Source organism: Crocuta crocuta, unplaced genomic scaffold, assembly GCF_008692635.1.
Source record: "Crocuta crocuta isolate KB4526 unplaced genomic scaffold, BGI_CrCroc_1.0 scaffold152, whole genome shotgun sequence".
Lineage (NCBI taxonomy): Eukaryota > Metazoa > Chordata > Mammalia > Carnivora > Hyaenidae > Crocuta > Crocuta crocuta.
The window spans coordinates 5,494,742-5,521,601 of NW_027528798.1; the positions used below are offsets into that span (position 1 = coordinate 5,494,742).

Genomic DNA, 26,860 nt, shown 5'->3' on the forward strand with positions numbered 1-26,860 from the left:
GAGGACCTCCCTCACTTCCTACTGGCTTCCCAAACTTTATGCCTCAGTTGCTAGCAAATGAGAATAATAAAAGCTCTTGGGTTGTTTTGGAGATGAGATTAAGTGAGAGGGTCAATGTTAAATGCTTAGCATAGAGCCTGGCACAGTACCTTTCAATGCTCTCACCTATTGTTGCTATTATTATCTTTATCCTTCACATCTGTATAGAGTTTTATGGCGCAGGAAACATTGGTTTTATTTATTTATTTACTTATTCATTCATTCATTCACTCATTCATTCATTCATTCAGTTGAGAGAGGCAGAGACAGCACGAGTTGGGGAGGGGCAGACAGAGGGAGAGAGAGAACATCCCAAGCAGTCTCCGCTCAGTCAGTGCAGAGCCCCACTCGGAGCTGGAACTCACAAAACTGTGAGATCATGACCTGAGCGCAAACCAAGACTTGGTCGCTTAGCCGACCGAGCCACCCAGGCGCCCGTTATTTATTTATTTTCTTTTTTTTTTTAATTTTTTTAAATGTTTTATTTATTTCTAGGAGAGAGAGAGAGAGAGACAGCGTGAGCAGGGGAGGGCCAGAGAGAGAGGGAGACACAGACTCTGAAATAGGCTCCAGGCTCTGAGCTGGCAGTCAGCACAGAGCCCGACGCGGGGCCCGAACCCACGAACCGCGAGATCATGACCTAAGCGAAAGTCGGACGCTTAACCGACTAAGCCACCCAGGCGCCCCTATTTATTTTCATTTATTTATTTTTTTAAGTAGGCTCCATGCCCAATGCTCGCACCCTTGAGATCAAGATGTTCTACCGAGGGAGCCAGCCAGGCGCCCCAAAACTTTGGTCTTATTAATTGGCTGGCAACCTCACAACAACATTGAGAGGATTTTATGATTATTATTCCCATTTGGAAGGTGAAGAAACTGAGACTTCAAAGGTGGGTCCTGCCCAGTGGATTGATTTGTACACTCGCGAACCTGTGGAGACCTGCAGTTAAGAAGACAGGCCAGATAAAGAGAAGAGTCCTTTCTGCCCCCAGGTGTTAGTGAGCCACTGTGCGGATGGGAGGGAGCTGGGTGGGAACAGGAATCTTGGAGTCCCTATTCCCTCCCCAGACTAGCAATCGCCGGCCAGCCGCTCAGCCGGTCGGCTGGAGGCTGCGAGGCGGGATCTGGGGCCGGCCGACCGCCCCCTCCCGCGGAGGAAGCGGAGACCGAGCCCTTGCCGCTCATTGGCTGCGGTTCGCAGGTGTGCCCCAATCAGCGGTGCCGGGGGCGGTGCCTTCCAGGCTCACCTGGCGGCCGCGACGGGGCCCGGCTCAGTGGCGTCGGGAACTGCGGAGCACCTGCGAGTTCGCGGAAGTGCCGCAGTCCTCTAGCCCGGCTCAGCTCCGCGGGACCCAGCCCGACCCGACCTCTGCCCGGCCCGCCATGGGCCCTCCGTCCCGTAGCGTCTCCGCGCTCCTGCTGCTGCTACAGGTACGTCGGGTCCCTTGGCTTTGCTGGGGACGCCTTCCGGCCCCACCATCACGCGCCCCGGCCCCTTCCTCTCTCCTCTCGTCCCCTCTTCTTCCAAGAAAGTTTAGGTCCAGGAATCGCCTGGAAGCTGCGCGGCGCCCCGGGCTCCATGGAGGTGGGAGTGGGAGCGAGTGCGGGTGCAGAGAGCGTGGCTTTGCCCACTCCCTCGCGCAAATACCGGAGGTGGAGGGCGAGCCTCGCTGCGGGGTCTGGGGACTCCGAGCTGGCGGCGGTACAGGCTAGGGGCGGGCAGTGGGGAGCGTGCAGCAGGGTGGGGGCTGGGGTACAGAAAAGGGGGGTCCTGCTGCAAGTCAGGGGGAGCCAGGAGTAGTGGAGACGACCCCTGAGGTAAGGAAAGGGAAACCAATCGAAACAAAGGCACCTGCCTGTAAAGAAAGGGTAGTAAACGGGTATGGGGGCGCCGTGGGTTCAACAGGGGTCGGAGCGCCCCTCGGTGTGAGGAACTAGATTTAGGAGTGGGGTGTCCCTGGTATAAGGTAAGCGAAGTGTAAAGATGCCTCCAGTGAAATTAAGGAGGGGACTAGAAAGAAAGGGGGTAGTTGGTCGGGAGGAGATTGATCCCGCAGCCCCCCTCTCCCGGGAGTACCTGGGGGCTTGGCGGCAGCAAGTTTCAGAATGAAAGAGTTTGGCGTGGCTGCCTGCCCTGGGGGTTGGGGGTGAGGGTGGATCCCTCCCACAGGCCGACGCTGGGAGCAAGGGAGGGGCGGCGCGGTTGGTTTCGGTGTGGGCAGGAGGGGAACCCCCCCCCCCCATGTCCTACCCTGGTTCCATACCTTTTCCTTACTCCAGGTCACATCAGGGCTCTGCCAGGAGCCGGAGCCCTGCCGTCCTGGCTTTGGCGCCGACAGCTACACGTTCACGGTGCCCCGGCGACATTTGGAGAGAGGCCGAGTCCTGGGCAGAGGTGAGGGCGTCCCGCCGGGGTCCTGAGCTGGGTGCGGTGGGAGTGGGAACCGTCCGAGAAATTGCGCCCACGGCTGTGGGCTGGACTGAGTAGGCCCCTTTTTCCTGGCTCAAATGGCACCGCTTTGGAATTTACACGGATATAAGGATCTAAACTTTGACTGTGGTTAAGAGAGCTATGGTATGGTAATTATATTGGGAGGGGGGCGCATTTGTTTAGAGACCTTTAATGTGTCTCAGATTGTCCTGACCACTTGAGAGTCTGTCATTTCAGGCGGCTAAAACCTGATGTGTGGGGTAGGAGGGGCTGCTGTAATTCCCGTTTTGCAGATGAGCAAACGGAGGCTCAGAGGGTGGAGTCCACTTGCCCGAGGTCTGTGGAGCAGGAATTTGAACTAGGTTGATTCCCAGGCCCCATTCAGCATCATTTCTGGGATGACTGAGGTGCCTGGGTTGTGGCATTTGTTCAAAGAGATGAAAACATTTTGATACAGTTACTATTCCCCCAAGAAAAAATGGTTTTGGGGGGGGGGGAACCCAGTAGCTGTGACTCCGGGAATGAAAACGCACACAATTTACTTCTAGGCCTTATCGCTGTGATAATCAGGATTCTAGAGTTTGCTTTATTTCACTTCACTGTTGTCCAGAAGTGAGAGAGCAAGGGAAGCTTGGTTTCTCTTCTGGTTTCATTGATTCCCAGATGCTTATTTCCTACCAAACGACTTCTTCCTCTTGATTTTAGTTGATTGGGCAAGTATCATAACTATAAAAGAAACACTTTTTAAAATGAGAAATCACCCACAATTCCCCTGAGGAAATTCAGTGCATTTATTCTTCCAGTCTTTGGCCACATGAAAACTTAAGCAATCACACTGTTGTGTGAAAATCGTTTGAATTTTGGAAGTTGTTCCAATAGTGGGTGGCATGCCCCCCCGCCCCCCCCCCCCCCCAAACAGAGAAACTGCAGCCTCATTGATTAAACATACTTGCTTTTCTGAGGCCTTTGTTGTGTGGAGCTTTCTATGAAGTGAGAAAGGAAGTGTCTGTCTGATTTTGCAGTGGGTCCACCATTAGTCGATGGTTGATATTCTGTCCAGCCCTGTGCTGGGCAACTCAGGAATGAATTGAGGAGATACGGGGACACTCCAGCCTGCTGTTGGTATTTCACGTTCCAGCAGATTATGGAGAATGCCCCAGGACCCACTGAGAGGGCACTGTGGGACATGGGCATTCAGGTGCCAAAGAATGTGGGCAGAGTGGGATGTTTTGATGAGTATCAGTTGGCAGTGAGGGCTGGCTTCTTGGAGGAGGCAAAGTTGATCCGGCCTTGAAGATCGGGGCAGGGGTTAGAAATTGGGGGTGTGAGGGCCTGTGTATCTGAGGCTGTTCCAAGACAAGTGCTGGTCACTTTGTTTTCCAGCACCAAGACATTTGGGAAGTCCAGGTGCGAGTGAGGCTGGCTTTTATCATTCCTGCGCCCCTCCTTCCCCGGCCAAGCTCTTGGTCTGATCAAGAATATTGCTGCATAATACTATAAATATTACCATTATTAATAGTAGCCTATTCCTTTTGAATCAGACTCTGGGGCAAGTGCTCCATTTTATCCCATTTAATATTCCCAAGAACTGGGGCACCTGGGTGGCCCCGTCGGTTAGGTGTCTGACTTTGGCCCATGATCCCCCATTTTGTGGGTTTGAGCCTCCCATCGGGCTCTCTGCTGTCAGTGCATAGCCTGCTCTCCTCTGCCCTGCCCCCACTTGCTCTCTTTCTCTCAAAAATAAACAAACATTAAAAAAATATACATATATATTCCCAAGAACCTTATGAGAGTAGGCACTATTGTTATTTCTATTTTTCAGGGGAGGAAATTGAAACATAAAGCAATTTAGGAATGTGTTCAGAGATCCACAGCTGGTCTGTGTCCTGTTCTCTCCGCTCTCAGTAATTTCAAGAAAAGAAAGAAGGTGTTTGGAGAATTAATGTCCATTGTGCAGTAAACGTTGTCTTCCCTGTGCACTGAGAGAGCAGAGGTGTTGATAGGCAGGGCCCAGAGAAGAGGAGGTGGTGGCGATGGAGATGGGTCAGGACAGGTGGGAAGTGGAGGGAGGCCTGTGGCGGTGATCTTGGTGGGAGCAGCAGCTTCTGAAAGCTGCCTGTGTGGCTGGTTTCAGTTTCCTTTGTGTCCAAGGCCCATCCCATCAACAGATTTTCTGACATTTCACTGTTTTGGGCTTTCCCCCCAATCCAGTGTGGAATTACCCCAGGACAGAAGCGCCCTTCTGGTAAAATCACACATGCCACCTGGGAAGACTGGCTCTGATTTAAACAGGCGGCTAGGATTTAGGGTGGTGACCTCACTCCCTTTGGACCCTCCAGGGAAGCTGAGGGGTGGGACAGTAGCACCAGGTTTAAACCTTCACTCCCTGGACACTTCGCTCCACGGGAGTTTGAAAATAAGAAACCTGTTACTTTTTGTCCGCATTGGCTGTAGGGTGTCATGAATAAGGTTTGACCACCGAACTCGGGGCACCCTGGAGTGGTTTGCTGGGGTGATTGTTGTGCTCTATGAGATAGATGACCCCACAGTTTCAGCCTTGAATTTATGTCATTGGTCTCTTTCCAGGTTCTAAAATGGAGAATGTTAAAAAAAAACAAACAGCAAACCGGTTCTCTAGTTTGATAATTTTTCTTTTTTCTAGCATAAACTGGTTTGAGAAACCCAGACTATTCTGGGTTTCATGTTGCCTTCAGCTTTAAGTTGATTGAGGCTTGGGGGGAAGGGGGGGCAACAAGCAGAAGGCTTGGAAACCAATCTCTTGTTGCTTTGCTTCGCCACCTGGTTTTGCGTGCACAGGGCTTATGTTTTTGGGTTTGAGTTCTGGCCGCTTGATAGATTGACCTAGCTCACAAGCACCCACTTGTGTGGATTAAATACATCCATTTCCCCCTTTCTAAAAGATGTGCTGAAAGGTGGTAGAAACAGGGTGCAGGCCTCCTAATTAAACTGGGCTTTAAAAAAAAAAACAAATACGGAAACCTGCTTTGGGATCTCCTTACATCATCAGATATCCACTCCCCCGTCCCTCAAACTCACTTCCCAATTACTCACATCTGTGACAAAGGTTACTGTCCCTCACTGAGGGAGGAGCTCTGGGTCCTCCCAAGGTCTGGGCCCTGCGAGGCTATGTAAGGAAGTCTGGCTGCTGCCGGACCTGCCCTGCCTCTGCCAGATGGCTATGGAAACCCCTGTTTGCTCTCTGGGGCTTTTTATTGGGTGAGACTTTTCTTCCGAAATGCTCACCTTGGTGTCTGTTACACATTCCCTTCCAAGAGTAACCCCAGATAAGCCAGCCACTGAAGCAATCAGCTCTCACATCTCCCAGGAGCTGCCAAAACCCTAAAATCCCCGAGAGGCACCTGTCACAATTCAGACTTTCTGAATTTCCCCTCTGCCTCAACTCCCATCTCCTTTCAGGGCTTCAGGCCTTCAAGGAGGGGAATGAAGTCTGTATGGCTTGTCAGGATAGTTTGTGAGTAGTAAGCACATCAAAGGCCCAGGTTTGCCTTTCAGCTCCTAGCTATGTGACTTTGGGTAAATCACTTTATTTCAGTGAGCCTTGGTTTTCCCACCTGTGAAATGGGGTGGGGGGAGAGTAATAACTTAGCGGTTCGTTGTGAGGGTTAAATGGACACGTTTGTTTATTTGGCTAGCCAATGAGTAAGAAGAGTTCATTACTGTAACTCTGGGGTTACAGTAATGAATAAAGCAGGTGTGGGCTGAACATAAAGCAAAAGAGATGATGTAAAGAAACAGGAAAGATTCATTAAAAGGTGCCTCATATTTCTTGGGACAGAGTAGGCACTCAAGTATTATCTTGAACAAATGAAAGAATGAACAAATATTTATTATCTCTCATACATTGGCTTATTTTTTTTCCCCTCTCAAACTCTTTGGCCTCAGACCAGTCTAGATGTTGAGCTAAACAGGCCAGGGCGAGTTGAGTTTATTAGAACTTCCTAAGACGCATGTGAGAGCTGCACACCCAGTCGGTGGTTCTGGAAGCTGGGCTACCCCATAAGTATGTCCCAGGATTACAGCGTGCTGAGTGCTGCCTTCTGAAAGCCAGAGGGCAGAGGCTGGAGCCCTCAAACCTGAATCTGAAAGGGGAAAGGCAGCCATTTTTAAGTGTTTTTCATCTTTGGTCAATTAAAAGAAATTCTTTTGGTGGCCTTTCACCCTTTATCTGCCTCTCTCTCTTTCTTGCTACTTTTTTACCTTTCATACACTTCAGCTCATGCTTGCTACTGTCAGGAGGGCTTTAGCCATCTTCTTTTTGCACATTCCCTTTCCTTCCTCTTCTATCTAATCCTCCATCCCTCTCCTCCCCCTCCAAGGCTCTGGTGGCATATTTCCATCATTTAGAAGGTTCCTGAGTCAAACTGCCTAGATTGAAACCCAGGGAATGTCCCTTGCCACCTGAGGGGAGGTTGGCTAAGGACCTTACCCTCTAAGCCTTAGTTTTCTCATCTGTAAAATGGGCATAATAGTACCAGATGTTCAATGAATATCAAATATTAAAGCCTCTGGAGTATTTGGTGCTTTCTGTTGGAGTCTCTCCCATGTGTTTTACCTTTCGTTCAAAACTTTTCTCTGTGCTCCTTCCCACCCCATAAACCAGCCAAACCAGTTTCCTCACTCTCCCACTTCTGTGTTAAAGCAAACACTGCTCTGCAAACAGTGACTAGACCAAAGGGCCCTTTGCTAGGAGAGGGAATTCGGTGAGGGCTCCTTGCTTGCCTCTGCGCAGTGGACTCTGGTGGGGCTGCCTGGGGGCCTGCTCTGTGAATATTGTTTGCACTTGTAGTGGGAGGGGTGGGGTGAGGGGTAGCGGGGGTGGGAAAACCAAGAACAACCCTGAACTCATCAGCTTCTGCCTGGTTTTTAAAATTATTTCATGGGGCGCTTGGCTGGCTCAATCGGTAGAGTACAGAGGTAGACTTTTGATTTTGGAGTTGTAAGTTTTTTGTATTTTTAGTGTATTTATTTTGAGAGCGAGAGCGAGCACAAGCATGAGCGATCACTCTCGCCATCAGGAGATCACCACCTGAGCTGAAACCAAGAGTTGAATGCTTGTTCGACAAAGGTGCCCTTTGGGGTTGTAAGTTTGAGCCCCGCGTTGGGAGTAGAGATTACTTAAAATCTTTAAAGAAATTAAATTATTTTATAGTACACATGCTTTAGGATACCGTCAGTTTTCCAATTGCCAAAGACGCTCTGTCCTGGCCCCTGAGAGTATGGGTCACCTGCACGGCTTAGCTTAGCGGCGAATCACCTGGAATACTTCAGAGATGCAGATTTGCCCTCCTGCAGATTCATTGAGCTACAGTCTCCAAGAGTGGGGTTGTGGACCTGGCATTTTTAAAAGCTCCCCAGGTGTCTGTTGCCACCAGATTCGTTGTCCTGGACAACTCCAGTAGCTAGGTCACAAATGTTTGATGAGTGAATACCTGGTGTCAGCCAGGGTATGAACATCTGGTTGTTCAGCCTGAGGCCAGGGATCCAAGGACACCCTTGATCTGGAAGGGATAAGTCTGGTCCTTCCGCTGCACTGGTAAAGGAGTGCTCTGTGCGTGTGGGCGGGGGCAGATGGGGTGGGAATAGGGGACCCAGAGAAGTAGCCAGCTCCCCACTATGTATTTACTGCTGGGGACACTGACTTAAGACCCAGCCCCTGATCTCAAGGAGATTCCAGAAATCTCTGAGACCCCTGCAGAGAGTAATTTGAGTACATTCTCAGGAGGGCTCTGCGGTGGGAAAATGTTCAGAGGATTCGATAAGCGCTCAGTTTTACCTGCTGGGCTTTGGTGAGCAATAAGGCTCTAGGCAGCCAGAGGTGAACAGACTCTCCTGGTGTGGGAAATGGGGTGCCCAACGGCATGGCGGGGCATGAAGGAGCCAGGCTGGAGCTGTGCTTTCTTGGACAACAAGGGCGGTAGCTTGCAGGAGAGGGTCCCAGGATGAGAATGCCTAGGTGTAGACCACAACCGGGCTATCGCAGGACCTTGGACTTCAGTCTGCAGGTAGTAGAGGGTTTACTCTGTTGTTTCATTTAAGTGATCTCCATGCCCAATGTGGGGCTTGAATGCATGACCCCGAGATCAAGAGTCACATGCTTCACCGACTGAGCCAGCCAGGTGTCCCGGGTTTTCTCTTTCTATTCTCTCCCCCCGCTTCTTTCCTTCCTTTTCTTTTAGTAGAAATCATTCACTTGGTTAAATATATGTATTTAAATAAAATATGTATGTATATAATGTCGGCAGTGAAAAAGTCTCCTTACCACCCCAACCCAGGACCTGGCAAAGCTGGGTTATCTTCCAAGCCTTGCGCCCTCACCGTGTCCCTCCTCAGCCTTGAGGCCAAACTGCATCTCCAGTGGAGGCTGAGCCCCCTTTCAGAGGGAAAGGATTTCCCACCTTCCCCTTGGAAAAGATGTCTTTATACCTTTTGTGTCTCACTAATTTTAACTGTGATGCTGGAATTCATCCTCTTTTGCTTTTGAAAGATCTCTTTTGTCTTTCATATGTGGGTAACTTGCAGCCTGCTTGCCTGTTACTTTCACTTCCAAATAAATGCTAGCTGAACCGCCCTTTTAAAAAAATTATTTATTTATGTATTTATTTTTTTAAATGTTTTATTTATTTTTAGGAGAGAGAGAGAGAGAGACAGCGTGAGCAGGGGAGGGTCAGAGAGAGAGGGAGTCACAGACTGAAACAGGCTCCAGGCTCTGAACTGGCAGTCAGCACAGAGCCCGACGCGGGGCTCGAACCCACGAACCGCGAGATCATGACCCAAGCGAAAGTCGGACGCTTAACCGACTAAGCCACCCAGGCACCCCTTATTTATTTTTGAGAGAGAGAGAGAGAAACAGAGTGTGAGCAGGGGAAGAGGCAGAGAGAGGGAGACACAGAATCTGAAGCAGGGTCCAGGCTCTGAGCTGCCAGTGCGGGAACTGGGAGATGACGACGTGAGCCGAAGTCAGATGCTTAACCAACTGAGCCACCCAGGCGCGCCCCGCCGCCCTCCCCATCAAACTGGGACTTTTCAAGGTGCGGGAGAGATTTGGGCCCAGATCTCTGTGAGCTCAGGTGTTCCTGCTGGAATCTAATGCAGGCCTGTCTGGAAAGGTTGAACCTGTTCACTACGAGTAAAATCGTAGATATAATCGTAAATAAATGGTGGCCAGCACAGGACCCCGTGGGATAATTGGCCAAGGCCTAGATGATAATTAGTGGGCTTTGTAATTAGGAAAACTTGTAACAAGCTGAAAGCCTTTCAGATTTATGGTACCTGGGCAAGTTGAAGGCTTTGGAGAACACCTGTTTCTGTGGTTTGGCATTCAGACACACGCACACACCTTCTCTGTTCCCAGAAGAGTTTTCCTGAAGGAAGTTGTAGAGTATCTTCACCTAGATTATTCTCTCCTGCCCCTCCCCCGACAGCCTTTTTTCCATCTAGCAGCCACCAGTGATAGTTTTTAAAATTTAAGCCAAGGAGTTCCTGGGTGCTTAGTTGGTTAAGTGTCCAACTCTTCATCTCAGCTCAGGTCTTAATCTCAGGGTTGTGAGTTCAAGCCCCTGAGTTGGGCATGATGCCTAAATAAATAAATAAAATTTAAGTTAATATAAATAGTGAATAGTATGTTGCACGCCTAAAACCAATATAATGTCTGTCAAATATACTTCAATTAAGAAAAATTAAGTTAAAAAGTCAAAATTGGCTAGTGATTCCTCATTTCACACAGAATATAAGTCAGAGTCCTTTCTATGATATGCAAGGCCTCCATGATCTGCTCCCCACCCCAAATACTTCCCCTACCCTTTCCTTCTTGCCATCATTTCTTCTTGACTATACCTAGAAACACACCAGACACACTTCTACCTCGGGCCTTTGCACTGGCTGTTACCTCTGTCATTAATACTTTTCCCTGATAATCTGTATGGCTCACTCACTTACTTTATTTTTACGTAAGTTGTATTCCCAGTGTAGGGCTTGAACTCCCGACCGCAAGATCAAGAGTCAAATACTCTACTGACTGAGACACCCAGGTGTCCCATGGCTCATTCAACATGTTTTTGCTCACATGTCACCCTCTCAGTGAAGCCTTTCTTGAGCTCCTATTTGAGATAGTTATGTCTTCTCCTAGCACTCCCCTTCCTCCTTTGCTTTGTTTTCCTCTGTAGCACTTTTCACCATCTAGCATGCTATGTATTTCACTTATTTCTCCTGTCCATTTTCTTTTTTAAAACAATTTTTTAAAATGTTATTTTTTTAGAGAGAGAGAGGACAGAGCATGAGTGGGGAAGGGGCTGAGAGAGAGGGAGACACAGAATCTGAAGCAGGCTCCAAGCTCTCAGCACAGAGCTTGACGCGGGACTCAAACTCACGAACTGTGAGATCACGACCTGAGCTGAAGTTGGACGCTTAAGCAACTGAGCCACCCAGGTGCCCCACTCTCCTGTCCATTTTCTGTCTCCTCCCAGTAGAACAGAAGCTTCACGAAGCCAGGGAATTTCCTCTTGTATATTTCACAGGGTGTGTTGTGTCTAGAGCAGTGCCTGGCACATAATAGGGGCTCAATAAATATTTTTTTTTAATGTTTTATTTATGTCTAGGAGAGAGAGAGAGAGACAGCGTGAGCAGGAGAGGGTCAGAGAGAGAGGGAGTCACAGACTGAAACAGGCTCCAGGCTCTGAGCTGGTAGTCAGCACAGAGCCCGACGCGGGGCTCGAAACCACGAACCTCGAGATCATGACCTAAGCGAAAGTCGGACTCTTAATGACTAAGCCACCCAGGCACCCCGTATTTGTTGAATGAATAAATGAGGTTTCAGAGAGAGAGAAAGAGAGAATGTGTGTGTGTGTAGACCTATATATATTCTTATATTTAGGAGATATCCCAGAGTGCTTTTTGTTTTTAAGAAAAGCTAGAACTTTGTCAGTATGAGCCATAGAAGGACATGAGGAGGAGGGGACATTTACAGGGCATGTGTCTCTGCTTGGCACTCTAGCTTCTCGGAGACCTGCACACCTCTGGTGTAACCTTACCTAATTGTCTTGTCACAAAACAGCTTGCAATCTAGAGTCTAAAGGTCAGAGGAGCCATTTCTGCCCACACTTCTTGGTGTAAGGAAGCACCAGATCAAAATCTAAACAGATATCTGAGCTGTCCAGGGCCATCTGTTGGGTTTCCTATTGTCTGGGTAACACCTTCCTTAAGCAAGACTTCCAGATGCAGCCAATACCTTCCTGGGTATCTGCACCCTCCTTGAGGGCCATTAATTGTTCAAGACCTGGTATCCATTCTTCCCAGATGTTGGCAATGCACAGAAGCCTGGAAGCAACTTGCTGTGTGATGCAAAAAACTCCCAAGAGAAAAATTTAAAGCCAACTTAGTTAGCAGCTCAAGGCCAAGATAGAAATCTCACAACTCCAAAATCCATCTGATCAATGAGTATTGAGAAGGTACTATATGGCAATTCTGTAAGATACATTACCCTGCCTTCAGGAAGGTAACTGCCTAACGGGCAAAGTTGCCAGATTTAGCAAATAAAAATACAGACGCTCATTTATATTTGAATTTCAGATAAACTGTGACAAATTTTTTATTAGTATGTCCCATGCAATATTTGAGACATACTTACTAAAAAATCATTGTTGGAGCACCTAAGTGGCTCACTTGGTCAGTCAAGCATCCAACTCTTGATTTCAGCTTGGGTCATGATCTCATGGATCTTATCAGGCACAAGTTTGGCTCTGTGCTGTCAGCATGGAGCCTGCTTGGATTCTTTCTCTCTCTCTCTCTCTTTCTCTCTCTCTGCCCCTCCCCCACTTGAACGCACATGCATGCTCTCTCCCAAAAAGAATCATTATTGTTTCATCCTCTATATCCGTAAACAGCATTGCTCTCATATGCTGTCTCTCCCCTTCCAAGCTCACAACCAGTGAGAAGTGACAGTTGTGGCTCTGAGAGGCTAAGATAATGCAGGTCGGCCGGGTGGGTGTTCTGGTGGCTTTTGGACAGCAAAACCTGTGCTCTTCACAGCAGTCAAAGACAACTAACCAGATGGTCTGTGGTTGGCCAAGGGAAGAGAATGGGTAATTCCTGCTCTCAAAGTCACAGGGGGAGAGAACTCCTTTTAGATGACAGTCGTCTATCGGATCACCGAACACATTTATGTGGAGCACCTGCCAACTCTAGTACTGTGCTTACCTGGCATTGAGGCTATAATGGGACAAAACACAAAAATCCTTGCCCTCATGCAGCTTCCCTTCTGATCAGAGGAGGCAGGAGAAGACAACCTGGTGATCTGTGGAAGGAGAAAAATACAGCAAGAAAGGGGATAGAAAGAACTATGTGTGATGGAGTGGAGACATTGGGGGAATCATCACTGAGAAAAACCATATTTATGTAAAGACCTGAGGAAGTGAGGTGCTCAATAGATGTTAGAATTGGACTGTGTCTTTGAGGGAGCTGGACTTGCCACATTCTTTTAAGTCCAAATTGGTGCTGTTTAAAGACTCTTCTCTTAAAAGTAAAATATTCCTTTTTTTTAATTAGAAAAATTTTTAAATGTTTTATTTATTTCTGAAAGAGAGACAGCATTAGCAGGGGAGAGTCAGAGAGAGAGGGAGATACAGAATCTGAAACAGGCATCAGGCTCCGAGCTGTCAGCACAGAGCCCGACGTGGGGCTCAAACCCATGAACCGCGAGATCATGACCTTAGCTGAAGTCGGACGCCCAACCGACTGAGCCACACAGGCACCCTGAGACTATTCTTTTTATAAGGTACAAACTCCCAATTATTAAGATACGGGATACATTGCCTAGCATATAAATGTAGTTAAGAAAGAGTAGCTAACAACTTTATATGGTGGCAGATGGTAGCTAGACTTATCTCGTGATCTCTTTGTAATGTGTCTAAATGTGAATCACTATGTTGTACACCTGAAATTAATACATTGTACACCTGAAATTAATACATTGTACACCTGAAATTAATACATTATAGGTTAGCTATATCTCAGAGTGGGGAAAAAGGCTATTCTTTGGGCAGGTATTTTTTTAGAGGAATAATCCTGAGAGCTAATTGTCACCACATCTCCTTTAAAAGGTATCAGATTCAAACCAGGATCTAATGTGCTTTCCAAGCCACCCGCCCATTGGCATGTTGCCCAAGAGGAATATGGCTTTAAGTCTGGTTTTCTTAACCTCCTCATGGCGGAGGGATGGGATTGTCCTGTAAACATCATGGTGCTTGGGCATCTTTGGGTGTGTTGGGGGTGGGTTGGGGGTGGGGGTTGAGTTATATGTATACTGCTGTCCAAGGACCTCCTTGGTCAGAATGAAGTATGAGGACTTTCAAAGACTGCAAACTTCCTCCTCCTCAAATTCTTCATCACAGTTGTGTGGGAGTATTTGAAGAGGGAACAAGATGACCAAGTTGTTTGTGGGAAAAGTTGTGCCTTTTTTGTAGAAAACGTCATCCTTTGAGTCAGCCATGGGACAATAGGCTGGGCTCTTACTGACAGGTGGGGTGGAGCACTGAGTCACTGGCTGAGAGGCCTCTCCTTGTGAGGTTATCAGGATCAGCTTGTGTCCACTCTGACCTCACATTCATAGTAACAGGTACTTTAGGCGACTGCTCTTAGTCATAAATCCCAGGATACGGGCTCTAAGATCTCTTTCCTCTTTGTAAGAAGCCCGGAGTTTTGCAGAAATGACAGGGCTCAGCAGCTGCTTAGTGAAGTTCATGTGGCCGGTTTCATTAGCACCTCCACTCCTGGGCTTATAATGACTAAACTTTCTGGAGAAATTAGAATTTGTGGGTGTACTTCCTGTACCTTCTGACTTAAGTCTGCGTTGGTAAAGAAATGCTCTTGTATGCCTTCCAGATGGATGTTTCAGAGCTTGTCATTAAAATCTTTGATTTGGAAACTTTCATGTAAATTGTGCTGATTTTTCTTTGGACTTTAGAATTTAGATTTCTCTCTCTCTTTTTTTTTTTCTTCCTCCTTTCTGCTAATCACCTCTCCTGAACCATGGGAGTACTTAAAAACTTTGGGAATGAAATACCTGGGAGGTGGTTCAGCTCTGAAAACTTTACCAGGTGTGAGGTTGCACTCCCAGTTTCAACAGATTTGATGTCAGCAATCTTCAGTGCTTATTTGTTTCTCTTTTATCTTGTAAAGTGAAGGAAAGAGTCTCCTTTAGCCGCCTCCGAGAGTAAAGATGAATTGGGGAAGGCACTAGGAGAAGCAGAATTGTCTGGGTTAAAATTCTGAGTCTTACTTGTCACGTGACCTTGGGTAAGTTTTTTAACCTTTCTGTGCCCTAGTCTTCTCACCTTACAAAGGGAATAAGAGGGCGCCTGCGTGGCTCAGTTGGTTGAGTGACTGACTTTGGCTCAGGTCATGATCTTGCAGTTCATGGGTTCCAGCCCTGCCTCAGGCTCTGTGCTGACAGCTTAGGAGCCTGCTTAGGATTCTGTGTCTCTCTCTGCCCCTACCCCGCTCACTGTCTGTCTCTGTCTCTCTCTCAGAAATGAATAAACATTAAAAAAAATAAAAATAAAAATAAAAAAAGGATAAAATTGTAGTTCCTGCCTTACAGGGTTGAGAGAGGAGTCAGTGAGATAGCGTGCTCTCAGTGCCTGGCACATAGCAAACACTTTTAAGTATTGAGTTTTTATTATGAGATGTTTCTGCTTTAGATTTGTGTCAAGGGGGGGTGAAAAACTGTACAAGTGTTAAGAGACTGAAGGAGCCAGAGAGGAGGATTACGGATGAGGAAGGGCTCCATCCCCGGTGTCTTTGCTCCTTGATCTTCCAAATCTAAGATATTGTCTACGTAACACCCATTCGAATGCATATTGTTTGTCTATGTCAAGCACTGCCAACCAGGGACACCATCATGAAGCCACTTTATGCTAATTTACAGTCAAACCTATTGGTTCAATAATCCTATGAACTTGACACTAGTATTCTCTCCATTTTACAGAGGAGGAAACAGACCCCAGAGTTAGCGACTTGCCCAAGACCACAGAGCTAGGAAATGGCAGTGATCTGAACCCTAGTTTACTAACCCAAAGCTTATGCCACCACCCATGTACTTCCTGTACCTGCTGGTGCTTTTTTGTGAACTCCCAACTGCTCAGGTCCCTTTCATGGGTACTGTTATTATTTAATAGATTTTCCCAGTGGTTTTTTTTTTTAATGTTTATTTCTTTTTGAGAAAGGGAGACAGAGTGTGAGTGGGGCAGAGGGAGAGGGAGACACAGAATCTGAAGCAGGCTCCAGGCTCCGAGCTGTCAGCACAGAGCCTGATGCGGGGCTTGAACCCACGAACTGCGAGATCATGACCTGAGCCGAAGTCGGACACTCAACCACCCAGGCGCACCCCCAGTGTTCCTTGACTTAAGTTTGTATAGATACGTATTGCCACCCCCCACCCACCCTTTAACACGAAGATAGCATATTATATACATTGTTCTGTACCTTGTTTTCTTTACCTGATACTTCTTGGAGATTGTCCTCATTTCTTTTAAGTTTATTTATTTTGAAAGTGGGAGAGAGAATCTCAAGCAGGCTCTATGCTGTCAGCATGAAGCCGATGTAGGACTCAAACCCATGAACCTTGAGATCATGATCTGAGCTGAAACCAAGAATCAGACACTTAACAGACTGAGCCAGCCAGGCGCCCCTGTCAAGAGCATTCTAGATGCTATGTGCAGGATGCTTGTGATATGGAGGTATCTGTGGCCCCTGGGATGGTCATGGATCATAGGAGACAGATTCCTTCCCCAGCCCGTCCTGGGTATGGGAGAAGTACTGGGTTTTTAGGACTTCCTGATGCTGCAGGAAATAGGGTCATCATTAGTCCTGAGCCCAGGGCAGCTTCTCTCATCGGAACTGATGAGTTTATTCTTGCCAGGGGTTGCTGCCCAGTCTCCCACTGAGCCTATCAGCAGTTCAGTATGACTGTTCTTTCCCCATGGCCCAGGATCCTTAAGCCTCTGCAAGTGGTGAGTTTTATGGATGACTAACTACCATGGTCTCTGCTGCTGGCCTTTTGAGAAAGCAGAGAACCAATTAATCTGCTTTGAAATACTTGTAAAGGCTATGGCCCCGTGGAGAATGGGCTGAACGGAAATGGGGAAGAAACCTAGCCGGGAGGGAGATTTCTGAGATTGGTTTCAAGCATTGGAAACATAGGTTCCACGTTCTGTGTACTGATAGCTCCTTTTCCATTTGTGCCCCTGAGAACATCTGTAGTTAACCCCAGCATCGTCTTGCATCTGTAGCCCTGTTCCAGACTGTGAACTACAAGATCTCTGTAGCCCTCAGACCCTCCCTCCAGAGGAAGATTTGGAATTGTTCAGTATTAAAATCAAAGAGTATATTTTAAAAAAATCTGTTCTTTGGGGGTGGGGGGGGGTGCCTGGGTGGCTCAGTCGGTTAAGCGTCAGACTTTGGCTCAGGTCATGATCTCACAGTTCGTGGGTTCGAGCCCTGCGTCGGGCTCTGTGCTGACAGCTCAGAACCTGGAGCCTGTTTCAGATTCTGTATCTCCCTCTCTCTCTGACCCTCCCCTGCTCACACTGTCTGTCTCTCTCGCTCTCTCTCAGAAATAAATAAAACATTAAAAACATCTGTTCTTGGGAACAAAATTAGAAGGGGCCTTAAGAATGATTTAGGTCTCTTTTCTTTCCTTTTTTTAAAAAATTTTTAAGTCATCTCTACACCCAACATGGGGCTTGAACTCAACCCTAAGATCAAGAGTTGCATGCTCTACTGCCTGAGCAGCCAGGCACCCCAAGAATCATCTAGTTTCTGGGGCACCTGGGTGGCTCAGTTGGTTAAGTGTCTGGCTCTTGTGGGATCAAGTCCCACGTAGAGCTGCACACTGGGTGTGGAGCCTACTTGGGATTCTCTCTCTCCCTCTCTCTGCTCCTTCCCTGCTCCTGCTCTCTCTAAGTAAGTAAATAAATATGAAAAAATTTTAAAAAAGAATCATCTGGTTTCTTAGTTTATACATGAATTGGCTGGTTCACTGAGGTTAGGTGAGAGTCACACAGTTGGTAGATACTAGAATAATATTGTTAAACTACACGATTATAATCTTGCACCCCATTTATTGATTGAGTACTCAACTGTTCCTGTAGGATCTCACTTTTTAATTCCTGCCCTAACCTTTGAGGGAGGTAGTATGAGAGTTCCATTTTCAGAATAAGATGAAAACTTCTAGAGGTTATTGACCAACCCAGGATCCCACACCTAGAGGCACGTCTCTCAGCCTGCTCTGCTTTTTAATGTCTCTGTGCTCAGCAGCTCCATTTCATGGAATATCTGCATTCCAGAAGATTGGCTCAAGGTCCACCCAATAGAGCCTTCAAAGTCCTTGACGGTTTTAGCCCTTGGGATAAATGAAGCCTTTGAAAACCCAGAATGAAAGGGATGTTACTGGTGCCCTTGAGCTCCTTTTTTTTCCTTTCATTTTTTAAAAGTTTGTTTATTTGTTCTGAGAGATAAAGTGAGCTGGGGAGGGGCAGGAAGGGAGGGGGGAGAAAGAGAGAGAGAGAAAGAGGAGAGAGAGAGAGAGAGAGAGAGAATCCCAAGTGGGCGTGTGCAGGGCTCCATAACGTGAGCCAAAACCAAGAGTGGGATGCTCAGCCAACTGAGCCACCCAGGTGTCCCTCATTATTAGTATTTAAAAATTTTTTCCCTTTTTGTCAGAGAAAGAGCACAGGCATGCTAGAGGGAGAAAATCTTAAGCACGTTCTACACTCGGCACAGCACAGAGCCCTACGTGTGGCTTGGTCCCACAACCCTGAGATCATGACCTGAGCCAAAATCTAGAGCTGGACGCTGACTGACTGAGCTGTCCAGGCACCCCCAAGCTCCCTTTTAACTCTGAATGGTGAGGCGTGGTTAAGAGACAAAAGTTTGCAAGCTGCCATTCCAGAGCTTCATAGTCTCCTTTAATTATTATATTTTTCTTTTCTAAACTAACACTTAAAGTTTATGCTTAATCACTTGGGGGTGGAGGTTTTAAACTTTTTAACTGTGTGAATGCCATGGCTTACTTGATCTCCCTCCCAAGCAGGATCAGAGGTAACATATTTTGTTTTTTAAAAAACTTAGTAGTAGCGGGTTAGGATTATTTTTTAAGTGGGGGACTGGTCTTAACCCTCTGGAGGTCGACACCAACATATTTACAGATGGAAAGAGGCACCTGGGACGGGTAAGGAGACAGGTTGTGATTTCATAGATGAAGTCACAAGTTTGGCATTGTCGGTACTGCGTGATGGTTGTGTGGGGCTCATTACACTGTTTCCTCCACTTTTGGACATGTTTGAAATTCTCCATTATAAAGCTTAAATTCTACAAAGAAAACCTGAATGATCTATAATAGAAAGTTTAAACATCCTCACAGTCTCTCCCCTTCTCAGGTGGCTTCTGTTAACAATTTGGTGTGTACCCTCCGAGACATTTTTTTAAGTGTTTACAGAACATCAGAACATGTGTGTCCATATTTGTGGTTTTCTTGTTCTAAACTGGAGTTTTCCCTAAATGGAAATCTGAATTGTTCTGCAAAATGTAACCACCGCCTGCCCCTCCTTTATAATACGTTCTGGACAATTTTGCACATCAGTGGTTGAATTCCCCCCTCCCCCCCCCACTTCATTCACTTTAACGTGAGGGGGTGTTTTTAATATCCTAGAAGCTGACCAAGTTCCCCTCAGTACAGTGTTTGAGTGCCTACTGTGTGCTCTGTGTCAGTCACAAGGTTTCTCCTGTCCTGTGGGGTTTGGCGATGGGTCGGGGCATCGGGAAACGCTGAGATGCCAGGTTTTCAGACAATGGGCGCATTCAGAATCCAGGTGGGGTAAGACCTGCGTGGGCTGGAGCAGCTGGCCAAGCTTCTTCCAGGGGGGGTCAGGCGGAGCCGGGCCTGGGGTGTTGGGTAGCATGTGAGTAGGGAGGTGGGGAGGAGTCTGTTGTTGGCCCAGAGGGGGATGCCATTAGCATGGTGGGTGTGGAGGGGAGCACCCATGGAGATTCTGAAGCCAGGAACATGACAAAGGGGATGTTCGGATGCTGTCTCAGGAAGCTGAGGTGAAGCTGAGCTCCTGGCTCCGGAGTCACACAGACCGGTGTGGGGCTAGGAGGAAAGTCTCTCTTTTGCCCTTGCAGCCTCGCCTGTGGGGCTCACGGGGCCTAACAGGACCATAGAGGGACAGTAATGTGGCTGCGGCTGGCTGCCTGGGTGGGGCCCTGTTGGCAGAGACCAGGGCGAGCTCCAGAACAGGAGCAGCAGGTTGCCTGCCCTGGGGCCAGCGGGCTGAGTGAGTCCCGGGCTGTGCTGGAGTGCTCCGGAGTGGGTCACAGACAGAGGGAACCACAATGCCCTCAGAGGTGGGCCTGGCCTGGGGCATCGGATCCAGGGCATTCACCCAGCTGTCCCACAGCACCTGAATGCTTATCTAAAATCCACCTCTGTCCCCAGCCTTGCTTTCAGGTGCCCATCTCAGCAAATGACACCACCTGTCCTATCTATCCATTTGTTCATTACTCATTCATCCATTTGTTCATTCATTTGGTAAATAGTGATTAAGAGCTAGTCTGTGGCAAGCACTGTTCTCGGATTGGGGATACAACAGAGAACCAGGCATGTGCAGCCCGCCCCCCATGGAGTTTGTATTCCAGTATGTTGATGGGAACAGGCTGTAAACATAATAAATATGTAAAACATTTAGGGTGTTGGGCTGGCAGCAAATGTTGATGAAAAGTGAATCTGAGCGAAAAATTGCTCGGAAGCAGTGGATTGGTTTGAGAAGGCCTCACTGAGGAAGGTCATTTAAGCATAGATCCAAGAGAGGTGAAGGAATAGGCTATGTGGGGAAGGGTGTTCTAGATTAAGGGAACAGCAGAGCAGAGGCTTTGAGGTGGAACGGAAGAGCAAGAAGGCCAAAGTGCATGGATTTGAGTGAACCAGGTGGAGAGGGTGATAGAAAGACAGAGGGGGATGACCCAGGGTCGAGGGCCTTGTAAGGACGTCTTTAACTCCTGGCTCCTCTCTCCCTGCCTTCACAATTTCTTTTTTATAAAGTAGGCTCCATGCCCAATGTGGGGCTGGAACTCAGAATCCTGAGGTCAAGAGTCACATGCTCTGCTGACTAAGCGAGCCAGGTCCCCCTTCTATCCCCACTTTAGTCCAGATTCTACCCCCCCACCCTCGACCCCTGCCCCATTCTAGCCAGTTCTTGCCTTACCTCTTCCCTCCTCCATTGTAGCCAGTGGAAGTCCCATAAGTACTTGTTTGAGGAGAAAGACTCTTCAATGGGTGAGTGTCATGCTGGTGCTTAATAGCTTGAGTCCTAGCCCTTGACCAATCAAGTTCAAGAAACTGGTCCAGAGTAAGGCCTATGCATTCACATTTCTAATGCTGCTCTTGGTCCATCCCAGGGTAGTTGAACTCTGTCCCCTCTACCAGCAGCACTTCACTGGGCTTTATGCCAGGCTAACTCCTAAGGGCCAACTCAGTTGGTGCTTCTTCCAGGAAGCCCTCCCTGACCTGCTTTCAAGGGCTTAGTCAGGACATCTACCCTCCAGCCCCTTCTCAAGTTGGAATCCCCTGTATTCTCTCTTCCTAGCAGGCCAGGTGCCCTGTGAAGTGTCCCTGGCACAGCACCTAAAATGTAGTTGGTGCTCAACTAAGTAGTGTTTGATGAGAGGCTATTTACTGGGGGGAATTAGGCTGCAGAGTTCCTAGAGATTGGGATGACCTATTTCCATGTGTTGAGGACTTGGGGGCAAGTGTCCTTATAATGTAGAGGAGGAAGTCGGATTCATAGACCTCTTATTATTTTTTTAATCAGAGTTTGCTCGTCCTCTTCTGAAAAACAACAAAAACCCACTTACAGGTGAACTTGTATGTGATTTCTCTGTCCATTCTTTTAATCAATACAGTAAAGCCTTGGTTTGTGAGCATAATTCGTTCTGGAAACATGCTTGTAATCCAAAGCACTCAAATATCAAAGCAAATTTCAAAAGCCATTGGCTCAGTTGTGATCTTGTGACGCTCGGCCTCCCTCAGCCTCACGTACTACTCCCATTGCAAGACATCGCTCCTTTGTCAAGTTAAAATTTATGAGAAATGTTTGCTTGTCTTGCAGCACACTTGCAGAACAAGTTATCACGCTCCAAGATTTTACTATAATGGGAAATTTAGAAAGTTTTATCCATCCCCCACCCATGGCTATTAGTTTCCTAAAGATGAATCAGGTGTAAAAACTCAGCTTAATTTCAAGTATTCAATTTCTCTGCTTTTTACACTGGAGGGAGATTGGGGTGATAGCTACTACTTTCTAGAGTGTTTAGCATCAGCCAGCTACTTTGCTCAACACTTCACTCTTGAACCTACTGACCCTGCCCTTTGCTAGGCACTCCTGGGAGGTCAGGGCTGCTGGTGAAAATCACCACCCCCTCTGCAAAATTTCCATTCTAAAAGTGGGAGGGACAACTAACTGAGTAAGTACAATGTTATTAGGAAGTTGGGGGAGAAGACCCTTGTAAAGCAGGGTGGGGGTGGTGATGTTGCATCTGTAATCCCATCACTGCCACCACCCGCTGTCCTTGGTGTCCTACGTTCCCATTATACAGATGAGGGGTTTAGAGAGGGAAATTACTGGCAATCCTGAGGGTGGAGGGTGTGGAGACAGTTGAGGAAGTGGCTCCGAGGGTGAGGAAAGAAGAGGAACCTGGAAGTGGAGGAGGGAAGTCAGTATTTGTGGCAGATGGAGCGGGGATGTCCTAGATTCCTCTCCCCACTCCTCAGAATGTGGATACCCCGAGTGCTCTGCCATTTGAAATGCTGATTAGTTAATTAGCAATTGTTACAGCTCCTCAGCTGTAATTCTGGGAAATAGCTCTAAGTCTTTATTGTGCTTCAAAACCTCCAGTGTAACTAATTAAAAATGCAGACTACTGGGCCCCACCCCTCAGAGATCCCCATTTATAAATCTGGGAGAGGGTCCGGAATCTGCATTTTTAAATAAATCCCTTGGTTGGAGGTCCTGGGATTGCACGTCAGACGAAGCTGGTCCACAGCTTTTTTTCCACACGTAAGCTACAGTCTGTCTCACCCAGACAGCTTACAGTGCACACCTTGAGGAACCTCCCTGTGAGACATCCAGAGTCTAGAGGTCTGAGGGGAGCTGTGGCACTGAAAAACACATGGACTCTCTTCGGTGATTCTTGATTGTGCTTGGTGGGGATGGGGACTCCATGAACCCACCCGAATGTGAACAAAATGAGTGTGTGCACATGCGCACTTGTACAAGCGTCTTATGGGTTCAGTGGGTCCACAGCTTTCATCAGACTTTGAGGCGTCCAACTCCCCTGAAAAGAGACGTTTAAGGCCTGGCTCTGTACAGCAGAGCAGAGTGGGAACCACCTCCAGTGTCTATCAAATCAGAGGTGAAGAGAAATTACATTGAGGACTGTGAACTTCCATGTTTTCTTGGAGAAGCCAATATGAACAAAATATGTAAATCATGTGACCCAGTGACAAAAATTTGAGGAAGAATTCTATCGTATTTGGAGAGGAGAGCTTAGATGACCAGTGGACTTTTCCTCTCTTCCCTCCTTCCTTTCCTCCTTCACTCCCTTCTTCCCCCCTCTACCCTCCATCCTTCCTTACTCCCTCCATCATTCATTCTTCCATTCAGGTAGTCTTTGAACATCTGCGGTCTCCAGACTTCTCAGTGATCCAGGCTGTTAGTCCAGGAAGGGCAGCGTGGATGATTTAAGACTAGTGGATGATTTGATAAGTTAACTTCCTTGGTTTTGGATTGAGGTCTTAGGAGTTGCCCAGCCAACATTAAAATGCATCGCCAAGCCCTGCTGCAGTTCTGGAGAAGCCTGCACGAAACTCAAGCTGAGCAGAAAACAGATTCAACATGGAGATAAGGCAGCTGCAGTTTCAGTTTTAAGGTTGGGCCAAGTAAGAATTTTAGGGACTTTCCTTGCTGTGAACAGGGACTACAGTTGCTTTTCTACTTTTTCAGGGCAGTGGGGGGGGGNCCAGCAAATGTGTAAGGCATTTCAAAAATGTGATTCCAAATGCACTCTCGAGATTTTAGAGGGCAATTAATCATGAACCTGAGGATTCATGGGTTATTAAAAAACATTTGCTCTAAGACAGGTGATTTATCTCCCTTTTTTTTCAATGTCTATTCACTTCTGAGAGAGAGCGTGAGGGAGGGAGGGTAGAGCAAGGGAAACACAGAATGTGAAGCAGGCTCTAGGCTCTGACCTGTCAGCTCAGAACCTGCCGCGGAGCTTGAACCCATGAACTGCAAGGTCGTGACCTGAGCTGAAGTTAGATGCTTAACCGACTAAGCCATCTAGGTGCCCCTATATTTATTATTAACAGTGATAAAGCTCTTAACATGTGCCAGGCATCGCCCTAAGCATTTGTATAGTAACCTATAACTACCCCAATCACTCACTGTGGGAGTAGTAGGTTCTCCATCCCATTTCAGATGAGGAAATAGAGGCCCAGAGAGGTTTATTTATTTATTTATTAAAAAGATTTTTTAAATATTTTTTTATTTTTGAGAGAAAGAGAAAGACAGAGTATGAGCAGGAGAGGAGCAGAGAGAAAGGGAGACACAATCCAAAGCAGGCTTCAGGCTCTGAGCTGTCAGCACAGAGCCCGACGGGGGGTTCCAACCCATGAACCATGAGATCATGCCCCGAGGTGAACGAAGTAAGATGCTTATTAATGAACTGAGCCACCCAGGTGCCCCCAGAGAGTTTCATTTAGATTGTGATTCACCATGACATGTAGATCTGCTGCTTAGAAGGTCCTAAGACTATTTTTGACCTCTTCATGGTAGGATATGATGAACTGGATCATCCCCTCCACATTTTATTTTACTTATTTTTAAAAAGTTTAAATAAATTTTAAAAGTTTATTTATTTAGGGAGAGCGAGGGAGAGGGAAAATCCCAAGCAGGCTTTCCCCTGTCAACACAGAGCCTGATGCAGGGCTAGATCTTATGAAGTGTGAGATCATGACCTGAGCCGAAACCCGGAGTCAGACACTCCATCAACTAAGCCACTCAGGTGCCCCTTTAGTTATTTAAGTAATCTCTATATAGATCTTGGGGGTCAAACTTACAGCCCTGAGATCAAGAGTTGCAGGCTCCACCAACTGAGCCACCCAGGCACCCCCTCTCCACATTTTAGACAATGATATTGAATAATAGGGAAGCTAGGATCCCCCAGATGATGGGGATTCTTTTTCCCATGGTGCCAATACTTCCTGAAACAGTATTTTTTAAGACTTCATTAAGAACCTCTTCTTTCTGTTGGTCTATTTCTTCACTTTTTTGAAGAATTCAAAGGCATGGGTTATGTAGATAACATAATATCTTGTGTCTCAGATAGGGATTAGGAAATGAGCAGAAGAAAATTCAGGAAAAAGACTAATATAGGAGGAGGGTTGAGTTGGCACCTGCTTTCTTGCCATAAAGCCTAGATCCCTGCTAAAAGTACACTACACATTTAACTTTGAGTTTCCTACCAGTCAAAGCAAAGAGGGAAATAAGATCACTTGTTTGGTTGAGTATCTGTGTGTTAAGTACAAATTGGTCCCTTAGAGGGGAACCCAGACAGTCTGGAGACCTCTTCTCCTGCACTTCTAGCAACACCCCTTATACCTCAGACTTCCCATTTGTAATCGTTTTTATTATACAGCTGGTACTTTGTTGTAGGGAAAATATTAGAAGGTGTGGACAACTAAGAAGAGAGAAAAGATTTAAATTGTGCATAAAGTCCCTGCCTAGAAATAAGAATGGGAAATATTTTGGTGTGTATCCTCCTAGAAGTAAGATCCCTATTATTATTACTATTATTATTATTTTTTTAATGTTTTATTTATTTCTAGGAGAGAGAGAGAGAGAGACAGCGTGAGCAGGGGAGGGTCAGAGAGAGAGGGAGTCACAGACTGAAACAGGCTCCAGGCTCCGAGCTGGCAGTCAGCACAGAGCCCGACGCAGGGCTCGAACCCACGAACTGCGAGATCATGACCTAAGCGAAAGTCGGACGCTTAACCGACTAAGCCACCCAGGCACGCCAGATCCCTATTATTATTATCTCCTAGGCAGTAATATAATTTAAATTTGTACTATAGCAATAATTTGTAATGGTGGAGAATTTTATTCATGGATATGTTTCTCTAGCACTCTGCTGCCAGAGGGCGATTGTGCCTGCTGTTCCTTGAGCATGGGACACCCCTCCCCCAGGTTTTTCGTGGCTCCCCACCTTCACTTCTTTCAGGTCCCTGCTCCAATTTCACCCTCATCAGAGTCTGTTTTGTATAATGATGCATGCCTGTACCCCGTCATTGTACCCCGTTACCCTATGTTATTTCTCATGGCCCTCAATACTACTCAACTTCGTATGGTATGTTATTTTCTTGTCTCCTTTCTTAGAATGTGAGCCCCTTGAAGGTGGGACTTAGTTTGTTTTAGCCATACTTCTAGGGCTCAGAATACTACCCTGCACATAGTAGGTCTTCAGATATTTGAACAAATCAATTCTTATACATAGCTCTCTTATTTCTGTATTTATTACATATGTGAGCTATATCAAAAATCACTAATCCAAGCTATATAAATGTTTTATAGAGATGTATGTATGTATATACAGTTGAAAACCATGATCTTGCTATGTTATACCTACTTATGCAAGCTTAACATCTGTTGGCTGCTTTCTCTTTGTTTGTTTGTTTTTTTACAAATAGTTTATTGTCAAATTAGTTTCCACGTAACACCCAGTGCTCATCCCCACGAGTGCCTTCCTCCATGCCCATCCCCCCCCCCACATCCATCAGTTCTCAGTTTTTTGTCAGCATTCAAGAGTCTCTCATGGTTTGCCTCTCCCTTTCCCCCACCATTTCCCCCCTTCTTCTCCCCCTTGTTCCTCAGTTAAGTTCCTCCTAATCCTCCTATACATGCAAACATATGGTATCTGTCCTTCTCTGCCTGACTTATTTCGCTCAGCGTAACACCCTCAAGGTCCATCCATGTTGCTACACATGGCCAGATGTCATTCTTTCTCATTGCCATGTAGTATTCCATGGTATAGATAAACCACATCTTCTTGATCCATTCGTCTGTTGATGGACACTTAGGCTCTTTCCATGTTTTGGCTATTGTTGAGAGTGCTGCTATGAACTCTTTCTTTCTTTTTAATTTTTGAGAGAGTGTGAGTGGGTAAGCAGAGAAGGAGCAGAGAGAGAGAGAAAGGCAGAGGATCTGAAGTGGGTCCTGTACTGAAAGCAGAAAGCCCAATGTG

General features: G+C 46.9%; 1 protein-coding gene across 1 annotated transcript in view; it reads left to right on the forward strand.

The window, feature by feature from the left end:
* Window positions 1-1,326: 1,326 nt before the first annotated feature.
* Window positions 1,327-26,860, forward strand: part of CDH1 (cadherin 1) — an 83,693-nt gene continuing 58,159 nt past the window's right edge. The window contains exons 1-2 of the mRNA XM_077755657.1: window positions 1,327-1,470; window positions 2,320-2,434. Coding sequence (XP_077611783.1) covers window positions 1,423-1,470; window positions 2,320-2,434 — 163 coding nt within the window. The 5' untranslated portion in view covers window positions 1,327-1,422. The remainder of the gene's footprint in view (window positions 1,471-2,319; window positions 2,435-26,860) is intronic.